The 22,273-nt window shown below is 52.8% G+C and overlaps 2 protein-coding genes across 7 annotated transcripts in view; both read right to left on the bottom strand.

Moving 5' to 3' along the window:
• Nucleotides 1-92: 92 nt before the first annotated feature.
• CACTIN (cactin, spliceosome C complex subunit) lies at nucleotides 93-5,413 on the bottom strand. Its single transcript, XM_064469478.1, has 10 exons — nucleotides 5,211-5,413; nucleotides 4,315-4,804; nucleotides 3,663-3,758; nucleotides 3,068-3,213; nucleotides 2,829-2,991; nucleotides 2,578-2,695; nucleotides 2,174-2,366; nucleotides 1,697-1,819; nucleotides 1,262-1,530; nucleotides 93-788 (listed from the first exon to the last, which is right to left on the bottom strand). The coding sequence occupies exons 1-10, from the start codon at nucleotides 5,345-5,347 to the stop codon at nucleotides 298-300; spliced, it is 2,226 nt and encodes a 741-aa protein (XP_064325548.1). The 5' UTR covers nucleotides 5,348-5,413; the 3' UTR covers nucleotides 93-297.
• Nucleotides 5,414-5,576: 163 nt separating this feature from the next.
• Nucleotides 5,577-22,273, bottom strand: part of PIP5K1C (phosphatidylinositol-4-phosphate 5-kinase type 1 gamma) — an 86,228-nt gene continuing 69,531 nt past the window's right edge. Inside the window, exons 8-18 of one of the 6 annotated variants that reach the window (XM_064469482.1) lie at nucleotides 21,786-21,991; nucleotides 20,505-20,588; nucleotides 19,939-19,987; nucleotides 18,857-18,941; nucleotides 18,332-18,493; nucleotides 17,199-17,340; nucleotides 16,874-16,906; nucleotides 14,285-14,386; nucleotides 13,872-14,004; nucleotides 10,283-10,366; nucleotides 5,577-9,864 (exon numbers count right to left, since the gene is read on the bottom strand). In XM_064469482.1, the coding sequence (XP_064325552.1) occupies nucleotides 9,862-9,864; nucleotides 10,283-10,366; nucleotides 13,872-14,004; nucleotides 14,285-14,386; nucleotides 16,874-16,906; nucleotides 17,199-17,340; nucleotides 18,332-18,493; nucleotides 18,857-18,941; nucleotides 19,939-19,987; nucleotides 20,505-20,588; nucleotides 21,786-21,991 (1,083 nt within the window). In that variant the 3' untranslated portion in view covers nucleotides 5,577-9,861. Of the gene's footprint in view, nucleotides 9,865-10,282; nucleotides 10,367-12,275; nucleotides 13,385-13,871; nucleotides 14,005-14,284; nucleotides 14,387-15,949; nucleotides 16,120-16,459; nucleotides 16,680-16,873; nucleotides 16,907-17,198; nucleotides 17,341-18,331; nucleotides 18,494-18,856; nucleotides 18,942-19,938; nucleotides 19,988-20,504; nucleotides 20,589-21,785; nucleotides 21,992-22,273 lie in introns of those variants that run through there. The other 5 variants (XM_064469486.1, XM_064469483.1, XM_064469485.1 and 2 more) reach the window with 5 other exon arrangements.

Raw genomic sequence — 22,273 nt, 5'->3', positions numbered from 1 at the left:
ACCCAGCCCCCAGAGCAGGGGAGCTCCCAGTGCTGGCCCAGTGGGGCACTGTCTGGCAATGATGTGCAGGACAGGGGTGCCCACGCACAGGATGCCACAGCTTAAACAACCCCTATTTATTTGTACCAAAGGCTCAGGGTCCCTTGGGATAAAAGCAAGGACAGGGAAAACCCTCAGGAATAGGCCCTGCACTGGGCCAGGCCTTGGGGACATCCGTGTGACAGTGCCTGTGACAGGGGATGAGACACCCCTGCCCACCCCCCGTGCCCAGGGTCCAGAGGGGAGGCAAGCAGCCCCTCATCTGCGGTAACGGTAACGCTTGAAGTGGAACCAGAGCTGGAAGATCCCGTTGGCAAACTGGCAGCGGAAGCCATGGCGGTGGGAATACTCCCACTCCCGGTTGACAATCTTGAAGGCGATGTCCTCATATGGTGGCCCAGCGTGGAAGCGCAGGATGGCAAAGTCCTTGTTGTCCTGGCAGGCCTCCAGGAAGTACTCGGGGGTCGAGCGCTTGTCAATGAGGTCAGGGTAGAAGATGTTGAACTTGTAGCCCTGCACGATCTTGGGTGGGGGGTTGTCGAAGTCGTAGTGGGTCTGGTTGTACTTGTTCCACTCAAAGCCCGTGTGCACCCGGTTGAAGAAGCGGGGCTTGCGGGGCCGGTACTTGTCAGCCCAGAGATAGGCCTTGCCTGTGAGGGGCATCTCCACGCTGAACTGCGCCTCATCCGCACCCATGCCCTCCTTGGCCTTACGGAAGAAAATGTCGTCGGTGCTCTCAGTGGCATCACCTGCAGGGAGGAGAAGTGACACGCGGTCCTGCAGCGCCAGCCAGGCCCAGGCTGTGGGGACACTGCTGCTGAGTGTGCGGAGGGAAGGAGCAGCAGGTGCTGGGCACGGAGATGTACACGCTGCCTGGTGGACTCCAGGCGGGCACTGGGCTGAGCTGCACTAGGAAACTCATCCAAAACACCCTTCCCACTTGTCCACAGCCTGAACAGCTTGGTGGTGTGGCTGGGGGCGGGGAAGGACCTGATGCAGGTACCCACAGAGAGCACCAGCAGTCTGAGCCCCATGTCCCTGCTCTTGTCTGAGGCACAGCACCCTTCGCTGCCTGGGGGCATCCCTCTGTCAGGCCAGCTCTGGATGCTTGCTCCAGACCCAGCTCTTACCCACTCTTTTCTGGGGGCAGCCCTGCATCCTGAAGCACACATGCCCTCCGTGCAAGGCTGGCAGGCACAGGGCCTGCCTGTGGGGCTCCTACCTGTGACCTGGAGCTGCTGACGCAAAAGCAGCAGCCGATGCATATCCTCCTCTGCCTCCAGCACATGGGCGTCAAAGGGCAGCTCGTTGGTGTCCAGCAGCCGGGGGCTGTACTTCCCGGTGTCGTAGTCATCCAGGCTCTGCTGGATCAGGTCCTCCTCCATCAGCACAGCTTCCCCCTCTGCCTCTCCTTTGGCCTCTGCATCCTGCTCGACCTCTGGCTCTGAGGACAGCCCTGGCTGTACCACAATGCTCTCCTCTGGATCCAGCCTGCAAGGAAGAGAGAAGAGAGAACTGGGATGGGGATGGTACCCTTGTTCTCTGCTCACCTGAGGTCTGTCTGTGGAAGGACAGGAGCGCGAGGCTGCAGTTTTTGTCCTGGGCACCCCACGGGGAGGCCTGGATAGCTACACTCCCCAAGGAAAGGGCTACATACCTGTCACTGGGGGAGGCTGGCTCCCGCTTGATGATGGGGAAGAGCGGTTCACTCTCCATGCCCTGCTCCTGCTTCAACTTGTACAGCTTCTGGCGCAGCACATCCTGGTGCCGCTCCCGCAGCCTGTGAAGAGGAGATGAGATGTCAGGTCCGATCCAGCAGAATCGCCTCATGCCCACACTGCCCAGAGCTGTGACACCCACCACATCAGGTAGAAATCTGCTCAGTTTTGTACAGTTTTGGGCTGAATAAACCTCCAGTTCGGTTCCCCCTTGGAGACCTCACTGCAAACATCATCACTGGAGAAGGGACTGAGTGTCCAGCCTTTCCCCCCCCTTGGGAGAACCAACCATCTTGGAAATGGTATAAAACCCCTTCATCACTGACTTTGGGTTTGTGCCACCCCAACTCTGCTCATGGCGGGGTCTGCACTGCCCCTTTCCACAGGCCTGGCCAGGGGACGGTCCCTGCTCTCACCTGGCCCGAGCCATGTAAGCCTTCAGCTGCTGCAGCAGACTCTCCCAGTAGCCAATGTCAAGGTTGGGTCCTCCTGCCCGGATCTTGCTCTCGATGCCCTGGTACAGCACTTGCAGCTGGTTGTATGTCTTCCCCTTGAACACGGACTGCACATCTGAGCTGACAGAGGCATTGACGCCATCCCGACGCTCCCCTGAACAGACAGGATAGGGTGGCCAGTCAGCCTGTGAGCACTTGGCCGGCCTTCTCCCAGGCACGGGATGGCTGCCACATCCACAGCCTCCATCCAGCAGATCCCAGAGAACCCCTCTGAGCCTGAGCACACGCAGCAGATCCTATGCCATGCTTTACCCACCACTCACACCACCCTTGACACCCACACCGGGTTCTGCCCTCCCACTTACCTGGTCCTCCTTTCCCAGAGGCCTCCAGTTTGCGGAGCTTGGCTATCTCATCCTCTGTGATGATGGTCATGTCCCTCCAGAAGTCCACGTTCTTCCCTTGCTCCAGCTCCATGTAAACCTGCAGGCAGGATACAAGCAGGACATCAAGGACCTGCTCTGCACCGCAGGCAGGGAAACAGAGCTGAGACGGGGAAACGTCTTGAGCTGCTGCCCCTCAGCCAGCCCTGGCACAGAGGAGGTGGAGCTGGCACCTGGATGTCCTCCACCAGATCCTCCATGTCAGAGATGGTCAGACCGTTCAGGAAGGTGTAGGGCTCATGCATCTCCACAGCCAGGTCATCATCCTCTGCGCTGATGTACTTGGCCAGAAGATCAATGGGTTTTGCTCTCCCATCCCGAATCCGGATCTTAGACCTGGGCAAGAGGAGAGGAACAGTGAGCAGTGCCTGCCATCCTCTGCTCCCTGGCAGGCCCATCCCTGCATACCTACCGTAGCTTAGCCTGCTGCAGGTGGAAGTTGTCTTCCTGCTCCTCCCAGGTTTTAAAGTGCTCTGCCTCTTTCTCCCGCTGCAGCATCTCCAGCTCCTGCTCGCGCATCGCCTTCTCCCGCTCCCGCTCCAGGCGCAACTGCTTCACCTGCCCAGGGTGGAGGGAGACGTGAGGCCACTGCGGATGGGGCACCCATGTAGCTGTAACCCTGCTCACTGAGCTGCCTTGGCCCTTGCGATCAGCCCAAGGCACCCTGGGGAGTCAGGAGCCATGCAGAGGACGAGCCAGTGTGGGCCAGGGAGGTTGGGATGCTTGCTGCTCGCTGCCAGCCCTTTGGACACAGACATAACCAAGTGCCTCAGTGCTGTGACCTGGCGCTTCTCCTCCTCAGCACCTCCTGAGCTGGACTCAACCTCAAGAGAAGAAACTTCTCACCCTGGAATAGCAGAAGTCAGTATACTGCGACCCCCTGATCCTACAGCCTATGGGTACCCCCAGTAAGACGAACAAGGACTTCCAGGTGAGCAACTGGGAGAACTGGGCTGTCCACAGGGTTCTCTGTCAGACAGTGGGAGGGAAGGGACATCTGATCCCACCTTCTGCAGCTCCAGGCGATTGTCCTCCTGGATTCGCTTGTTCCTCTCCTTCAGGTCCTTCTCATCCAGGTGGCTGATCCCTTTCTTTTCCAGCGCCTGAAACAGAGTCACCAAATGAAGCCGTGAAACCCAACGACCTCTACAGCCCCTCACCAGCCAGCAAATGCCACCACATCCACCCCCTTATGCTGCTCCAGTGAGCTCTGATCCTGTTGAAGGTCCCCAAATCTCTCAAATCCTATTCCTGAAGCCCCTCAGCAAAACCCAGGCTCAGCCCAGGGAGGCCACCCAACCCGGCGAGCACTAACACACCAGTAAACGCTACCCAGCACTCAGCGGGCAGTTCCCAGCAGGTCTGGATTCCTCTCCTGCATCCTGACTCACCCCCTCATCCCACACCCCTGGCTACAGACCTTGGTCTTCAGGAGAAAGGGGGTAAAGCCCCACTGAGCTTGTCAGAAACACCCAGCTACTACCCTAGAAGTGTGCTTTGTTCTCACGTGGCTGCTTTCAGTATTACGGAGGTTCCCACCTTGAGCAAAGGTCCCCCCCCGCCACCCCACTGCTCCTCTGTCCCACCCGGTGGCAGCCGCAGGGGCACGATCTCCTTTGAGCTGCCTCCTGCAATACGTGGGCACAGAAGAGAGCTTACCTTGCTCCAGATGAAGGTGCCCAGCAGGTTGTTGTCCCCAAAGGGGTTGTCAGTGTTGGTGTAACCCATGTACTCCTCTCCCCACCCCATCTTCTCCCGCTTCTTTCGCTCCTTGGCCTCCTTCTTGGCCAGCCGGCGAGCCCGCTTCTCCTCAGGCGTCTCCAAGGCTTTCATGAGCGCAGCCTGCTGCTTCTTCTCCTCCTTCAGCCTCAAGCGCTCCTGAAGGCTCAGCTGCTGCCCTGTCTCCTCCCTGCCCCGGGAGTGTGGTGGGGAGGGGGGGCTGACAGAGGACACAGAAGACTTGGAGCCATCTCTCTTCCTCCACCGCTCTCTGCTCCAGGCTCTCCTCTTGTCTCGCTCACGCTCTGAGCTCGAGCTGGAGGAGCAACCCCGGGACTGCAAGTGATGTTTCTTCTGGCTTTTATAGTGCTGGTCCCTGCTTTTGCTTTTCTTCTTCTTCCATTTCTGTCTCTCATCGCCAGAGTCGGAGCTGGGGTGGGGTGGAATGGAAAGTCGTGTTTCAGCTGGGAGATGGTTACTGGCTCCATGTCAGACAACGGGTACTCCAGAGCACAGAATGTATTTCCCTACCGCGGATGCGGCAAGAACCGACCCCAGCCGCAGCCAGAGCCACCAGCAGGGCGAGAACGATCCAAGGCGCTTTCATGGCGGTACCTGCCCACCCCGACACCCCCCAGGCGGGCAGGTGTTATGTCACGGACAGCACCCGTCGAACCGCTCACCGGCCCGGGCGTACGTGGGCCTCCCCCGGCGCCTTCCCCCAGCCGGGCACCGAAGAGAGCGGCCTAGCTTGGCCCGCCCGAGCCCCCGGCACACCGAGGCCCAGTCTCCCCTCAGACGAGGCCCCGCCGCCTCAGGGCCCGGTCCCCACTCACCCCGAGCTCGGCTCCCGGCGGCGCCCCCCGCTCCTGCTCCGGCGCTTCCCCCGGCTACCGGAGCGCTCCCGGCCCCGCTCCCGCCACGGCGAGCGGGACCGCCGCCACCGGGCCGGGCTGCGCGACCCCGAGCTCATGGGCTGCGGCTCCACCCCGGGGGCCTCTGGCAGCGCCCGGCGTGCACAGGGCCGCCCGGCGCGCCCCCCGGCCCCGCAGCTCTGCGGCGGGAGGCGGCGCCGGGCAGGGGAGGAGCGCGGCGACCCCGCACCCACCCTTCCCGTCCCTTTACCTTCCTTTTTTTATCCCCAGAAAGGGAGGCCGGGCCCGGCGGCGAGCGCGGGAGAGAAGAGGCAGAGGCACCCGGAGTGAGCACAGCACAGACCACAGTCTTTATCATAGAGCCGAGGACAGATAGCATCAACTTACAGTTCTCTGGAAAAAGGTCTCCCCGAAGAGGGAGGGGGAAAAAACCCGCAAAACCACCAAGAAAAAAGGAAAAAAGCGCTCGTGAATTAACACACGCCCCCCAAAGAAACATGACAATACCCGCGGGTTGGCATCACATTTCAGCCGTCAGCCCCCCACGCCCCCCTATTTACATACATTCATTACATGGCACGCGCAGAGAGCAGACACAGAAAATGAGTGGGAATATGAACAGCCAATAGAACATACTTGGGTCTAATGTAGACATCAACAGAAAGAAAAAGCAGACACGATCCCGGTACACCTGAGCCGTGGCTTTCGCCTTGTCCTTCTCAGAAAGAGCTGGAGCACAACAGTGGCTGGAAACAAGAAGGGGAAACGCTGGGCTGTGCCATGCTTTGGGCACCCAGCAAGGACCCAGGATGAGGGAGCCCATGCAAACACTGCTGTGCCTGTGCCAGCCCTGTGCCAAGACCCACAAATGCTCCAGCTTTACTAAAAAACTTCCCAAAGTGCGATTCTGGCACATGCAGCAGAGCTGCTCACCACAGAGCCAACAGCAGCCAAAAGCTGGATCCCTTGCGTGAGCATTCAGGATTCTCTATACTAGCTCCTTGGTTTGCCCCATGCCTCTGCTCTACATGTGCCTGTGAAGAGCTGAGCCTTTCCAGGAGCTTGATGCAAGCACAGAAGACACCAGTTTTCTCTTGCCAGATCCATACCTGGCAGGCAGCCGCCACCTGCAGTTTGGCAAGAGCCGAAAGCTCACCAGCAGCCTCAGCACCAGGCAACGTCCAGGGCACATCCCACAGTTGAGGGGCCCAGCTGGGATGGTGGGGATGAAGGAGAGTGGTTGCAAACAGAGCTACATGGGAACCGGCTGTCTCGCAGGGCTGCTCTGCTCAAATCTCGGAGCAAAAAACCACAGTGCCTCCTTTTAACGACAGAGAGGGCAGAGGGTTACAGCAGGGACAGCACCTGCAAGTGAGCTGCTGGGTCGCTAGAGAAAGCCCTGACACAAAGTACAGGCAACTTACATCCCAGATGGGCTGGAAGTCCAACTGGAGGGACGTTCAGACCAAGGACAGGCGGTGGGTCTCTTCCCCAAAAAAGGGTCGATGCATCTTCCTGTGGGCAAAACCTAGTCCTGCCCTCCTCTGACCCTGCATGTCCTGCAAAGGCAGCCTTGACAGTGCCTGGGAAACGCTCAAGAGCTCCCCGATGCTCTCACACTGCAGCGCAGTGCAGAGGTGGGCTAAGAGCAAGCTTTAAACACCAAGGTCCTTTTAGCCTCCATGGGAAGCAGAGGCTGAGCAGTTACGCAGCACTGAGCTAACCGGACAGTAGGTGACACACAGCAGGGAGTGTGTGGGAGCCTTGGAGTGACAGCTTCCATTTCAGAGCAGCATCTCCCAAAAAGGGGGCTCCTCCTGTCCCCTCACATTGACAAAGTTGCTCTACACCCTTTGCATGTCCTCTCACAGGACCAACTCTCCGTGTCCAGACCTGCTCACTCCTAAAGGGATCAGCATTACAGAACTGCACAAGGATTGTCTCAAAAAGCCTGAACACTTAAGGAAAGATGATACTTGGAATGAACATGCTGGACCAAGTGCAGCTCCAGCTTGCAGAGTTCATTCACTGAAATATTCTGTGAAGGTGGGGCTCAGGTGCTCCCTGCACAGAGGCTAAGCAGCTTTAGAGACCCCTGAAATGAGGAGAAGGAATAAAGTCTCCATCAGTGACACTTAAACCATCTTAAACAAGATGCTTCATTTCAGTTGGCTGGAAGGTCCTGAAGAGGCTAAACCCACCAGCCCATGAACAAGGTGGTACCAGGGCAGCTGGGCCTTGAGTCAGGCAGCCTGAGCCCAACATCCCGCATTCCCCCCCCGAGCTATGCTCCTGCAGCACAGTACCCAAGAGCAGCATCCTGAAGATGCAGAAGGGATGTGGCTCCCTCTGGCCTCTCTACGCATGGTATCAAGCATCTGGAGGAAGGCTGAAATTTTAGTGTTTTGAAGTCTCTTGCTTTCAGTCCAGAGGTGGGTTAGTCTGTAGGTATCACACTCCTATCTCCTGTGGGGCCCGGGTGGGACTGGCACAAGCAGATGGGGTGGGTTAGGAGCAGTTTCCCAGCCTGCTGCAAGGGCTGTCATGGAGCAACACTATAGTGCTAGATGAACAAGCTGTCGAGTAGCAACTGAGAGTTTCTTGAAAGACTTTTGATAGATTTGGTAAATATATGAATACATCTGATGGCAGCAGCTTGCAAGATCCCCAGCCTGTGCCCTTGAGAGAACACCTTACAGCCTTCAGCATCTGCAGGCAAGGGGCAGGGGGGGAGTCTGAGTCCCATACTTCTAGGCAAGAAAATATCAATTCATGAAGATCTTCATGTTCAGCACACTGCAGAGGGGAAGAGCTTTCTACCAGCCCAGCTACCTTCTGGGACCTGAATTAACCCATCATGAGTGCTGCTGTGAAGACAGATTGGGGGGACTGAGCCCCAGGAGAAGGGTTCTGCTTCCCCACTCCTTTGCCAGGAATCCCAAGGACAGTCTGAAGATTGTAATGAGACTAGAGAGGTTTTGACCTGCTTTCTCAAGTAAGGTTCATAAAGCACATGAATAAGACCTGGATCCCTCTGGTTCTAAAGGATTTCCTTTCTTCTCTGTGGGAGATGAGGATGGGATTGCTAGAATTCACAACAATGCTATGGTGTGTGCCTTGCTGACAGATGGATGAGCCTAGTCTGACCACCACCCAGTGACACCAAAATCCTCTCACCTAAAGCCTACAACCCTTGAAAAGCAAACTGTCTCAGACAGCTGAAGCAGCGATTTCCAATAGCAGATGTTACCACAGGCAACATCCCAGTCACCCAGCTTTTTGTCCAACACAAAAGTGCCTGGCACAATTAGGTGGCAGGGCCAGGCTTCTGTTTCTGCCTCCAGCATTTGCAAACGTGCACACCCCTCCCTGACTGCCCTGAGGTACAGAGGATACGCATGAACCCCAGTGTTCATGACCCCCAAGTACTGGTCAGTCAGATACACCCATGCACATGCGAGGTGCTAAGTGGCTCCAGGAGGATGCAGCATCTGGACAAGCCATGACTGGGGTCAGGCAGAGCAGGGAACTTTCACTCCAGCAGAGCTGGTCCCTGGAGGTGCACAGTTCTCATCTGTCCATGCCTGTGTGTCTGGAGCAGGTGGCAGTGTGACAGCCGGTAAGACAAAGCATGGACTCCGAGCACGGAGGGACAGGGTGACGCAGCAGTGTGGCACATGGTGAAGACAGAACCCATCGCGATGTCCAGAGGAGAGCTGAGGTGACCACATCACTGTTGCCAGGAATCCTTTGCTTCCCCCGCACAGGGCTACAGGTCAAGAGAAGTCACTAGCAACTTTTTGAATCCAAGTAAATTGGCGTCGCTACTTTGGACCACTGTAATGTGGGAGCAATTCTATTCAATGGCCTTTAATACATTGCATTTACATAGCACCTTTCATCCCAGGGTTTAAGTGCCTTAACGGAAGTGGGTACTGTACACACATTCGCATGGGGAAAACCGAGGCACAGAGTGGTTAAGTGACTTGCCTTCGGTCACTCGGCAAAACTGTTGACAGAGCCTGGATAGCCTTAAACCTCCTGACTCCATCAGTTGGTTAGACCATGCTGCTGCCCCAAACAAGCCACTCCGGTCCCTGCCCTCCCCAGCAACATGCTCCTACCAACTCTCCAGTGAGGTCTCACACTCCTTTGATGCACAAAATATCTGACCAGAAAAAAGTGCAGTAAACTAAATGTTTTTTTTTTAAAAAAAGCACATTTGTGCTGTCTCTGTGCAAAGATAAAAGAAATAAATACGTGATTAAAAAATTAAGAAGGTTCACAGTATCACATGGATAGGTAGCTACGGTAGTGCACGTCTGGAAAACACTGTTACTACCCAGGATTCTCTACACCCAGCTGGATGTCTCCGTTGGGAGCTACGGGTGAGTGGGTGGTTTCTTTGCTGCCCATGTCTGGGATAAGTAGAAATACAGGGTTATAGTTTTGCTCCATTCTGAAATGCAGTGCCCGGGATCCTGCAGTGCAGCAATACTGGTGTCAGCAAGCTTTCCCCCATCCCACTGGAACGGCTGCATCAACGAAAAGGGAACACATTGACCTGCAGAGGAAATCGCTGCTCTCTGGGGCTTCTGTGTCTGCATAGAGGTTACTGGAAGAGGCAGAGAAGAGAGAGTCAATACCCAAGCATCCGCCCTGCATTCTGTTAGGTCTGAGCCCAGCCAACTCCCCAGAATTAAAACGAGCGTGAAGAGAGAAGGCTGTTTGTTTTGCATCCTTCAGTAACAACACGACTAGAGAACATCAGCTCCCCAAAGCTCTCACTGCACCAAACAATTCAAAACAAGCCACAACCCTTGCTGATCAGACTGCGTCTCTGCTAGCACAGGAGATCTCGCCTGCTGCCACAGAGCTGATCCGAGATGCAGCAGTGCTCTGCCGCAGCCATGCAAGAGCCCCATGCTGTGCAGAGGCCACAGTGGCTTCCTCTGCAAGCTGACCTTGCAGAGGGAGCACAAGCTCCAACCTCGACCCACCGGGCACCCAGCACACATTTCTTGTACACTTACTGTATCACTCTCCTCATCAGAGACAGGGTGGAGTTGAGTGCTATAGTGGAGCGGGGAGTAAACCCAACTCCTCTCGTCTGTCAGCTGCCAGAGTAGCCAGAGATGGCAGGGAGAATGCAAGGAGAACAGCAGCAGAGCAGGGAGCAAAGGAGAGAAGAGGAAAAAAATAAAAGGAGAAAATAAAAAGAATAGGAAACAATACAGTAAGAACAGCTGTCCACCTAGAGGGAGAGAACTGAGCTCAGTGCCAGCTCTCAGCAGAGGAGCCTTCCTCATCCTCAGTACATACCTGCTCCCTACCAGATGGGACACGGGACAGCCCACCAGCAGCTGACATTGGACCCTGCTCCAGTAGCAACGGCACAACCTCTCCCCTTGCAGGGACAGATTTTTAGAGCTTTTGAGATGCCAGGGAAACCTCAGCTCCCTGCCACAGCATCACCCTGGCTCCAGATGAACCGAGACACATGGGACGTGACTTACCTAAGGGCAGTGACAGAGCTCTCAGTGCCAGCTACCCACTCCCAGCTCTCAACTCCCATTTCCTGAGCCCTGTGCATGCTACAAGCTGGCTTCTCTAGTGTCCAGAAGGGCTTTTACAGTGAAACCTGATCTGGTTTGCTGTGCCTTGTCCCTTCCCTGCAGGCCAAGCAAGGCAGCAGATGGGTGGGTTAGACCATGGTAGATGGTAGCCACAGAAAGGAAACAGTTATCACTGAGAGTCTTTGAGACAGTGGGGTGATGGGAACAAGTACGACAAAGGAGGCAAAACACAACTGGATCTTGGAAAGAATGGGGGGGGAAGGGGACATGTGTCAAGGGAGCCGGTTATCTCAGCACTGGGCAGTGGTATGACAAAACACACTTTGCCTGCCGACACAGCACAGAGAAGCCCCAGCAGATTCAAGGGCAGCACTTTCCTCATGCCATCAGTCAAGGCCAGGAGCACATTACTGCCCCTGCTTCCCCCATGCACACTGCCTGATGGCCTCTCCACTGTTCCCCTGCCTGGTACCAAAAAGGCAGATGCTGGGAGGACCACGCCACGCACATGCTTGTGCCAAGGTTCCAACAGTGCTGCCATTACCCTCTGAAGACATCAGCACTCCCAAAGCCCAAGAAGGGAAATCAAAAAAACCCAGAGCAGCCGGAGCTCTACATTCAGCTCCTAAATGCCCAACTGCCTCCCTGCATCTTTTGGAAAGGAAAACCCTCACCCCTCACCAAAAACCTGCAGTGAAGAGGGAGCACATCAGTGACATTGAGAAGGGCTGGAGAGCAGAAACCATTCCTAACCCAGCAACAACTCCTAACTTGTTTGGCTTTATGAGCTGCTCACCATCCCAGCCACAAGCCTAAAAGGTTTATTTGCAACTGGATTTTTGGCAGTTTCAAAACATTTTAATGGTCTCTTTGGAACCCTGTCTGGCTTCCTGGGCCAAGGGAACCAATCCTAACGTTACCTACAAAGGCTCAGGTGCCTCTCTGGTCAGGTCTGATGCCTGCCAATTTGTCCAAGGGCTGGGTGATACTGCAGCCCAGCCCATGGCAGGAGCCGTGCCACCAGCCTGCAGAAAAGCAGAACAGAGCATGTGTTTCTGCAAGATTCTACAGAGATCCATTTGTGTGATTTCAATATGCATCCCCAGTTTCTGCTGGGCTGGTTCCTAACAGCCACGCAATACAGAACCACAGCATCCAAGGGAAATGGACTGCTGGCCCCAGTGTTTCAAAGCTGCGGCTCTGCTCCCCCCTACATGCTAGCACGTTCACTTACAATCCCAGAGGAAAGCGAGGTGGTTTGGAGTCTGCACCGGCAGGGAGAGTAAATCCAGTAACTCCCATCTGTGAGCTGGATGGCCCCAGGGCAAATGAAGTGAGAAAGGAAACAGGAGAAGAGGATGATGTGAAAGAGAGGATGAAAGAGAAAGCAAAAAACAAGGGGTTGGGCAACTCCAGGCCTGAATGGATCAGCAGGCAGGAAAGCCATGCGTGGGGAGAGCAGCACCCATGCCCTGCCACAATCTCTGCACTTTTATTCCCCTATGGGAGAACAGGAGGATAAAGTGCTCTCAGGAACAGACTTGCAAAGATCAGATCACAGTCCCCTGGGACTTGACGAATCATCCTCTGCACACAGCATCCCTTCACCAACCATCACCCCTGGAACACTCCTGCAAGAGAGCAGCTATGGTCCAAGCCCTTCTGCACTTTGGTGCAGTCTCACTTGACCTCCAGCTCAAGTGGTTTTTCAAGGAGAGCGTCCACGGGAACACAAATCAGCTTTTACCTTCATCTGAGCAGTGACAAACACTCCACAGCACATGACACACATTTAATGCAAAACTCAAGGACTTAGATGAAGTATGAAATGCTGATGAGCAGTCAGTCACACTCTGTGAGCACACACTGCACACAGATGGCTCCCTCCGGATGGAGAGGTGCCCCTCAGGTTGGGGGTGTGTGTGTGGGTGTCCACATGCCCAGGGACAGGAAGGAAGAGGAGCTGATCCTTACCAGTGTCTGCAGGCAGCTTGCACACAGCTGCCATCCACAGGCAAAGAAAGAGCAGTCAGTGTTGGAGCTGTTTGCATTTTGAACAGCATGCATAAAAACCCAAACAGACAAGTTTTTAAAATGGAGCTGATTCCTTCCACAGCTCCCACAAGCCTCAGAATGACTCGACAACGAGCAAGCAGCTCTGCAGAGTCACGCAAGCACAGGGAAAGGCAAATGTTGCCATTTTTAGGTTAGCCTGAAGGAGCTTATCACACGGCCTCAGCTCATCTCCATTGCCATACAACTGACAGCGATGAGTCAGAGCAGGGAGAAGCTAGGCACCTCTTTTAATGAAAAGGTTCCAGTGCCCAGGCATGGGGGAGAGCTCTCACAGATCAGACCCTCAGCTCTTCTCTGGGAATCCACAGGGCAGGTACACGTTGCTAGAAAACTCTTCTCTGGTCTGCAGAAGCTGCTCAGACATTGAGAGCTGACTGAAGAACACGGCACCAGGCTCCACGGCACTCTGCTGCCAACCAGCAACCACCTCACTTACTCCCTGTCTCAGTACTAGATTTTCACTGCATCACCTAATGCATCTGCCTGCAAGGAAAGGAAAAGCCAGAGTTCACCAGAGCCCGAGGTCAGCCCCACTGCAACCACCTCCCTTCTGGCTCTAGGCCACTGCAGCATGGGTGTGTTCAGGAAAGCAGCTGGGATCTCTGGCTGAGGAAGGAAGAACACCTCTGTTGCACCTACATTCACCTTGGCTTGTCCCAGGAGTGAACATGCTGGCCTAGGTAAGCCCTTCAGCGCTTGTGCTTGGAAGTAGAGCAGCACACGTACGGCTACATTCACAGCAGTGGTGCCACCCATTTGAGCCCCACTAGATGCTGTTTTGAGCTGCCCAAGGGTTAGTCCCATTCCCTGCATTCAAAAACCCATCCATCCTTAAGATCTCGAGGTGCTCAACCCGAAGACAGCATGGGGCAGATACTGCCCTGCACCTGACTGCCTGAAATCAAGACCATTAGAGCCTCATCCAACCTTTCCCATCACACCCTTAATGGGCCAGGTGGAGGTGTCTTACAAAGTATATATCTGTGACTGGCACATCATCTTCATCCGAGGCCTGGCTGGCTGATTCAGAGGCCTGGCTGGCTGTCTCCACCTCTACTGTAGCTGTGGACATTACAATGGCACAGGCTGAAGAAGCTGCCACTCTGGAGGGGAGAAGAAATAACAGAGCCTAGTCACTGATCAGAAAAGGAGCAAGACTGTCATTTACTACACAGAGGAGCTAAAGATGCTCTGCTGTCACATCCAGAAAGATCAGGTGAGGTCAGAAGTAACAGCGCTCAGCTTCACTGATCTGTCTGGGGGAGCACCTCTCTCTCCAGGAAAGCTGGTGCCCTACAAAATCAGCCTCCAGCACAAGTTGCCATAGACCAAACGACAGCGGGTAGAGCTCTGCAAAGCTGCCCAATGCTCCAAAACACTCACTCTTTGTCATCATCTTCGGGAGCTATGATTTCAACATCACACTTGGGCTCCAGCTCAACACTGATCTGCTGAAGCTCCTCAAACTGCACCTCCTCATGTGACCTGGAAACCAAAGAGAGACAGGTCCAAAGGCTCAGTTAGGCACTAGTTACACACAGTCCTCAAATTCAGGTCAGCTGAATCAGTCGTGAGTCAGCCCAGCCTCCTGCACCACAACCTCCCACAGGGGCGAGCTGTGCTGGTCTGCCCTGGCATGCAGCTGCCTCCTGCCAGCCACCTGTGGTACTGAGCTCCTGGCCCAGACTGAGCTGTAAAACCTCCCAGGATTGAGGATTTGGATAACCAGAACTCCCAGGCAGAAGAGTCAGTCCTGTCAGATTGCAGTGCTCAAGACTAACAAGGTGGGAAAAGAGGACAAGAGGAAAGGGATTAATTAGCCAGTGCTGCAGAAAAGACCGGTACTGTCAAATGGAGTACAGGAGGAAAGAGGAGAATTGGCCGCTGGGGAAAACCTGTGTCCAGAGTTAGCCTGGCATTATCTATCAACTGCATGAGGGCTAAAGCCTCTGACATCTTCAGAGGCTCCCAGCACACCAAAGCTGCTCAAGCACACCCCAGGGTTAACATCAGATTTATCTGCATGCTCAGGAGCTGTTTGTAAGAGTCTGCAATTTAATACCTCATGCTATTAAAGTAATTGCTTGTGTTAGTGGGGCTGGCTCCATAGACCTCACAGGAAGGAGGAGCGGGTGCTTGCCAAGCCCAAGCACAGTCTCAGGGAAAGGATGAGCCCTAGGTTCATTGGCAGCACTGTCCTGCTCTGCGTTGTCCCTGGCTGGGAGCCAGAGCCAGCAGGTGGCACTCCTGTCCAGCTCTGTGCTCCTCTCTTCCTCTCGGGTGGATTGCAGAAACCCACAGGGAATTCCCCAGCAGATTAGAATAATCAGAGGTGTGACACATTCTTGAGTGAATTGGATAAGGTCTTTTTCATTTCAGCTCAGGAATGTAAATTCACACTTTAATAACTTTGTTCTTGCACTGGCTTTCACCAGGGAATCAGAGTGCTCTACAAATCCACAGGTCCCTGCTCCCCTCAAAAGGGCATGCTGAGACACCAGCGCCAGAAATGGAGAAACCAGGCAGAAAATAGCAAAGAAGGCCACAATGTGTGGGATGGTTGTAACTGGCAAACCTGTGACAGACCTACTTATGACCAAGACACTAAGCTCCCTGTATGGTCCAGGGACAGTCACTTTGATTCACCTGACCTATTTCTGGGTGAGGAGTCACATCCTACAGCAGCTCCCTCCATTAGGTACCAAGGGAGTCCAGAGTAACTCGGGTGAAACCTCTACGTTTTGCCAAATGGATCCCGCCACTGGTGCCCAAGTTTAAGTCTCCAACTTTCAGCAATTTCAGACAATGGATTCTGCAGGAGGTGAGGTGCTTTGCAGGTCCCTGACACAACAGGTGCTGCAAATCAACAGCAAGTAGGTTCTCACCCTCCAGTGACAGGAATTTACCAAGATTCAGCAACATGCAGCATCCAGAGATATTTTCATTAATAAATACCACAGAAAGGGATTTTTTTCAGTGTGTGGTCTGAAGCTCGGCAAATCACTAAAAGCTAGGAATGAGGGGAGATGTCTATAAGATGATGCTAACCCTCATTTTCCAAAGCCCTTGCCTTCCTCTGAAGCACCAAACACTGACTGCAGAGAGAGAAGACATCAGCCGGTCCGGCAGCTCCTCTGGCTACAGCATATCCCAGGACTGAGCCTCTCATGTACATTTCAAAGTCTGCACCTACAACACTTAGAAGATGTCCCAGAAACCTAGGGCAGAATGAGCAGCAAATGCAGGGTCATCATGCAGATCCTACTAACACAGGCAACGGGGTCATTTTTACTGGTGCAAAAATACACAAGAGGCTCATATCCACATATCATATAAGCCTCTTCCATATTTTTGGATGAGTAAAAATGACTCATATGATATCAGCCTCTAAATCCAGACATCCCAATGCAGTAGGGGATTTTTGTCATACCTTGCCCTTGGCTCTGAGACACCGATCACCACAGGAGGGGAAAAAAAAACCCCCACTACCCGAGTTTCTGAAAACACTGGCAGGTACTTCTCTGGGGACTAAGAGTGCTCAGTGCCTCACAAACTCAAAGCCCTTTCCCATATTCACAGCCACCACACAGCCAGGCAGCAGGCAGATGCACAGAGGAGGAATGGTCCTGCTGTTAAGGCTTGCTCACCCAGAGGGGGATAGAAATGACCTTCCTTGATTCTGGCGCCGGTTGGGTGGGTAAATTTGGACAACTCAGTTGTCTCCTTTCCCATCAGATAACAGGGGTAATATTTAAGGTTCCTTGCAAAGCCCCGAGATCTGCTTGAAGGAAAAGTCTGTGTAAGAGATGGGGATCATTTGATTGCAGGAAGCAGCTCATCATCCTGCAGAGGACCATGCCAAAATCTCAGGGCTGCCAAGATTCATATTGAGCCCTCCAAGAGACGTTTGCATAGGGACAAACGTGAGGTCTCTGTGAACCAGCGCAAGAAGAGATGAGACACTTCTCTCACCTGCCATCCTGCCCTGAGGAGTGTGTGCGCCTCCTGCAGAAAGAAACCAGAAGAGTTGAGTTTAAGGAACAATTTAACACAGAAATTCTACACTGCCCTCAAATCTAACTCCCCACCCCATGAGGGAGATGTTCTATTTAACAGCTGACACTTCTCCCAGCAATAATTAATCCCCATCAAAGCTGTGTCTGCTTGCTCCCAGGAGAGATTTAATTAAAATCTGTCATTAGCATTCCAGAGCATAGGGCAGCCTGCTGAGATCTGCAGCATGAAGAACAACAGCCACTTGACTCCAGTGGGAGCAGGGGACAAGTGCTGTCCTCACCTGTACCTGGGCTGCTCAGAGATCTCCGAAGGGGATTGCTCAGGAACAGAGAGAGAAGTTGAAGATAGTGTTGTGGCTATGGAGGCCGTGGTACCTTCTTCAAAGGAAGGAGGTGTGCAGGGTAGCAGGTCTGGCCTGCCTGCTGGCCCAGAGCGGAGGGCAGGAGAGATGCAGGGAAAAAAAAAAGATAAGTAGGGTCAAACACCAACACCTTACCTACACCAGCCCTGTGTGAGACTGTTCCACCTTCAACCTTCACACCCTCACTGTGACATGTCACTTAAAACCACAAACAGTCAAGAAGTTTAACCAGGTTCATGAATGCAACAACTTCTCCCAAGGCATCCTCTAGAGAGAGCCAGTAAGCACCATTTCCAGCATGACAGACGCATGCTACAGGAAACGTAATGCCAATGAAGACATCTCACTGGTAACCAAAGCTGGATTAAAGGCTTGGATTGCCAGAGATAAATATCCAAGTGAATTAAGAGATTAATCAAGTGCTCAGTGCTTTGCACAGGTAGAAGTCTAACACCTATGCACTCGAGGAGCCTTCACCACTCATCTGTAAATCCAGCCCAGATGGAAGTGATGAAAAGGCAGCACTGAACCAGGCCATTTGTGTGGTGGTTTTTTTTTCCCCCCAGTGGCAAGATCTTGCCCCTTATAACTGTCCAAACACCGTCGTCAGAGTCCTGTGGTTCCCAGTGTCGTGTCCCCCTCTTTTTTTTTTTTTAAAGGCTGGAAAATTCACCTTTCTGATAGCTTTTGGGCTATGACTGCTTGTGCCAGTTGGCAGCGGCTGCCTTGCAGGAGTGACACAAGCAACCATTTTACCGCAGAACCAGAGTTGTGCAAAGAGATTTGGTTGTCTCTGATGCAGAGGCGTTGCTTCCCTAAACAAGTAACTGCTGGTGCTGTGACAAAACAATTTACTCTTACCTTCTCCCCTGTCCTAGTTAAGTTTAGTACCTGCGAAGCACAGCAAGCCATGCAATGAAAAGCTATCCGTCAAGGAAGACATGTAGTCAGTGTGCAGTGGGAAACTTGATGAGAACAGGGGAGGATCCTAAGGATCTGCTAGGAAAGAGAGGGTAATCACACAGCCGCCAGTCACCTAACGAGACCATTACCTTCATCATCAAGTGTGGGGTAACTCCTGGCTGCACGAAGATCACACTGTGTTTCATCCTTTTCAGAGGGAAGCTGGCTAGCTGAAAACGCAGCCGTTGGACCAGCCGTCTTGACAGCTAGCAAGGCACTACGCCCTTTCTTTGAGGGAGATGACTTCAGAGCTGGATGAAGAGTGAAAGAGAAGATGGAACTACCACCACCAAGTACTGTCACACCAAAGGCACATTCCCCTTCACATGGGGAGGCCTCCGCCCTCTGACAGAGACACATGCTCTGCAAGTGCCATCTCCAAAGGACTGAGCCTGGCTCAGGTTGCAGGGAGAGCTCCTGGGTGGGAGTCTGAGCAGACCAAAACAAGCTGTGACAACTTGAGGGCTTTGCAATTCCCCAGAGCTTTGCTCTGTATTATGGTGGAAAAGCCTGCTCAGACTCCGGCTCAGAAACTCTCCACATGGACTGAAGCAGCATGACAGATAAGGCTTGCTCACACCACAAGGACAACAGCTCTTAGAGTAAGTACTTACAGGAATTCTTTCGAAACACTGTGTTGGTCATGAATTTGAAGAATCTCTCTGCATAAAAGCTCGGTCTGTGTACTGACACCGTGTCCTACAAAGGCAAGGAGCAACTGTAATTTTAAAACTATCCCTCAAGGTAGAATTTCTGTAACAACCACTGCAGTCTTTTTTTACTCCAACATTTAGCACTGACAGAGCCTTAAAATGGAAAGGCTTAACTGAAATTATCTGATCAATGCTATAAATAAGCCTGAAGCATTACTTTTGATTTGATTGCATTTGATTATATTCTTGCTGTAATTTTATAATGGATTTTGGTGATTTTATTCCTTTGGAGACTTCCTGGATTTTTCAAATATTGGCTTCATTACATACATGAAATTTCTTCTGGCTTTGCTGGCTGACATTCAAAGCACAGCTGGATACCTTTGCAGATGACACAGCCACCAAAACAGCCAAGTGTCTCCATGCATTTCAAATGTATGGCACTTTTTGTTTAAAATAGTAAAAACTGAAGCTGCCCCTGCTTCTGATGTTCTACTGTGCTACTACAACTTGGATATACACATCTCCTTTGCCTTATTATTTAAGGGAAGCTAGAAAAATAGTTTCCACATCCAAGATTGCTCTTTCATAAACATGCACCCGGCTGCTGCAGGAGATGAGACAGCAGGGAGACAATGAAAGGGATTTATTAAGGGAGCGCTTACTGAAGTGGAAACATGGTCAATCACCAGAGATCGAAGGCAGGGCTCCTTGACACATACATGAATGCACATGCCTCGTGCATACAGCTCCTGGCATCGTGGGGAGGAGGAAAGTGACAGATGGGAGCAGAGGAGGAAAGCTAGTAGCATGACAGCTAAACGTGTGAGGAGGTGGAGTGACCAAGAAAACCTCCCTGGGAATAACTGGCACTACAGCACTGTGGAGGCATAAGAGAGAAGAACTATTCCTTTCATCAGCTTCAGCTGTGCCAGCTCAGGCACTATAAATAGCGAGGTCATCAGCACCTACTAGCATAAACAAAGCCAAGGCAGGTAATCCTGCTGAAGCACGACAATTCCTGCCTCTGTACAGGCACTCACCCCGTCATGGACAAGGGCCTTCCAGGTATGTTCTAGCTTCTTGATGAACCTAATTTCAGGGGAGAAGTAGAGAGAAAGACAGATTCAGGCACATACTCTATATCTAAGCCACTTTTCACACCCTGCACAGAGGGGATTAACAAGCTGCTCATGATTCCTCCTTCCTCCAGAGTGTAGCTTTCCTCCAGCCGAGAGGTTGGCTGAGCACACTGGCATCTCTGCAGTCAGGTCAGGACTGCCTGGGAACCCTACAGGGAAGGAGGAGCTGGGCTGGAAGAGAGGCAGAAAATCACCTTCCAACCCCAGAGATATGCTACCCGTTCTAGGCACAGAGACAGGAAAATTCTTTATGAGCAACTCATATCTTAGAGAAATGGCTCTGTGTCACCAGCTGTTCTAAGGACAGGATAAAAATCTACAGTCCCTGACACGCATCAACAAGACTGCTTTAGGCAGCCTGCCTACTCATTATTGAACTCTGCAGGAAAGGAAAATCTTCCTGCTTTCATTCAGTATTAAAGACAGACATTAACACACAAAGGACAGACAACTGCAAAGTTACCTACCTGTATGATTGAAGGATATCTATTATTCCTACATGTAGCAGGAGACGCTCTCCTTTGCCGTTCACTGCTGGGATTCCTCCCATCCTGCAGGTAAAAATAAAAAACAAAACACAGAACCAACAACAAACCTCAGCAAGCGGAGCCTCAAAAAGAGCAGCTGTAATACTCCCAAGACCTGTGGAAGGGTAGGTGGCAGCACTGAAAAGCAGGCTCTGGTGTGGTGGTTAGACAACACAAAACCTGCAAAGTCACGTTGTCCACAACCATGGGAAGTCACTTGCTGAGCCAGGCCACCTCACACAAGGCATCCTTGGGGTTACTGCCTGCACTGCCAAACACCAACTATCAGGACAGGACCTGTGTCGTGTGGCAACAGCTCTGCCTGGGCCAGAAAGCACCACATTGGTTTTTTTCTTAGCTACAGGACATTTTATTCTGCAGATCAGATTATTTGTCAGGTCAGTGTGAGCTGTCTGCCTTATTAAGGCAGCAAACCTTTAAGGATGAGGGTGTTTCCAGTCCCATCCACACTAATATCAGTCCTGCCAAAGCTGCAGCAGCCACTACCACCAGCACGCAACAAAAGCACACAGGTATCAGGCAGGGCACGGTAATTAATGATGCTACTCGAAAGAGTGGAAACACCAAAGTATTATCCCAGCTCCACCATGACTGATCCTCCATCAAACTGGAGCAGCTGGTTTTGGTGAGCAACAAACAGCAAACTCCACCATTTGTTAGCAAGCTTGGTCCACAGAGCCAGAGAGACAGTCACAAGAGCCACCTGCAGCCCAAGAGCCATAGATCAGGTACAGGACAGGTTTTGGGCAAACCCCCCAACCCACAGCTCCACCAGTCACTCCAGCACTTGGCTACATTGCTGTTTGCTAACTGCACTGGGCTGGCCTCAGGGCACTGTCAGGGATTCCAGAGATGGAGTGATGGAGAACAAACTCCAAGCTCCTAGGGACATGTTGATCCCTCCTTCCACTCCAGTATCTGGATGCTGAGAACTGATCTAGTTTCTCCTCCCCAGAGCAGGAGTGGATGTTTAGAGGCTGTCACAGCTGATAACCTACAGACTGGCCTAAGAAGAGAGATCGCTGTGAGGCAGGAGTGTCTTACAGAAGTATTTCCCACCACGCTGCTTTACTGGCAGCAGTACCATAATCCCCAGGAGCGATGCTCGCCCTAACAGTCCATATGGGCCTCAGACATTTACTACTCCAGCCTCCGCCTCCACACTTCCCAGCCACACAAGAGAACCAGGTTTTCACCTACGTGTCGTCTGTGTCTATGGACTCCCCCCGGGCAGCCCCACCCTGGATGGACTCCATAGCCGTGGAGTAAAGTGCCTTCTGCCCCACAGGACGCTTCTCATCCGACGTGCTGTGGGCTCCCTCAGACTGTCGCTCCCGTTCTTGCTGGTCTATGTTATGAACCCCAAGCAGGAGGCTGTAGTCCATGATTTTAAAACTTTCCAACACCTACAGGTTAGTATTGAGTTTAAGAACAAAGACAAAATATCAGGCCAGCAGCTCAAATGCAGCACAGATCCAAAGCATGGAACAGCCCGTCACATTCCCACTAACTCCTTCACCAGAGCTTGAATGTTTCTGAACCAATAGTCATGGCTGGACTTGATCACATAGAGTTTTGCCATGCCACAATCAACCCAAAGGCCTGAAGGCTTGCAAGTAACACTGTTGTACCATTATCTGCTGCACACTGTACAGGAAAAGTGTATTTAGTCCCAACAGCCCAGCTAC

Source organism: Phalacrocorax carbo, chromosome 19, assembly GCF_963921805.1.
Source record: "Phalacrocorax carbo chromosome 19, bPhaCar2.1, whole genome shotgun sequence".
In the NCBI taxonomy this organism is placed as follows: Eukaryota; Metazoa; Chordata; class Aves; order Suliformes; family Phalacrocoracidae; genus Phalacrocorax; species Phalacrocorax carbo.
This window is presented reverse-complemented; position numbering and strand designations above follow the sequence as displayed.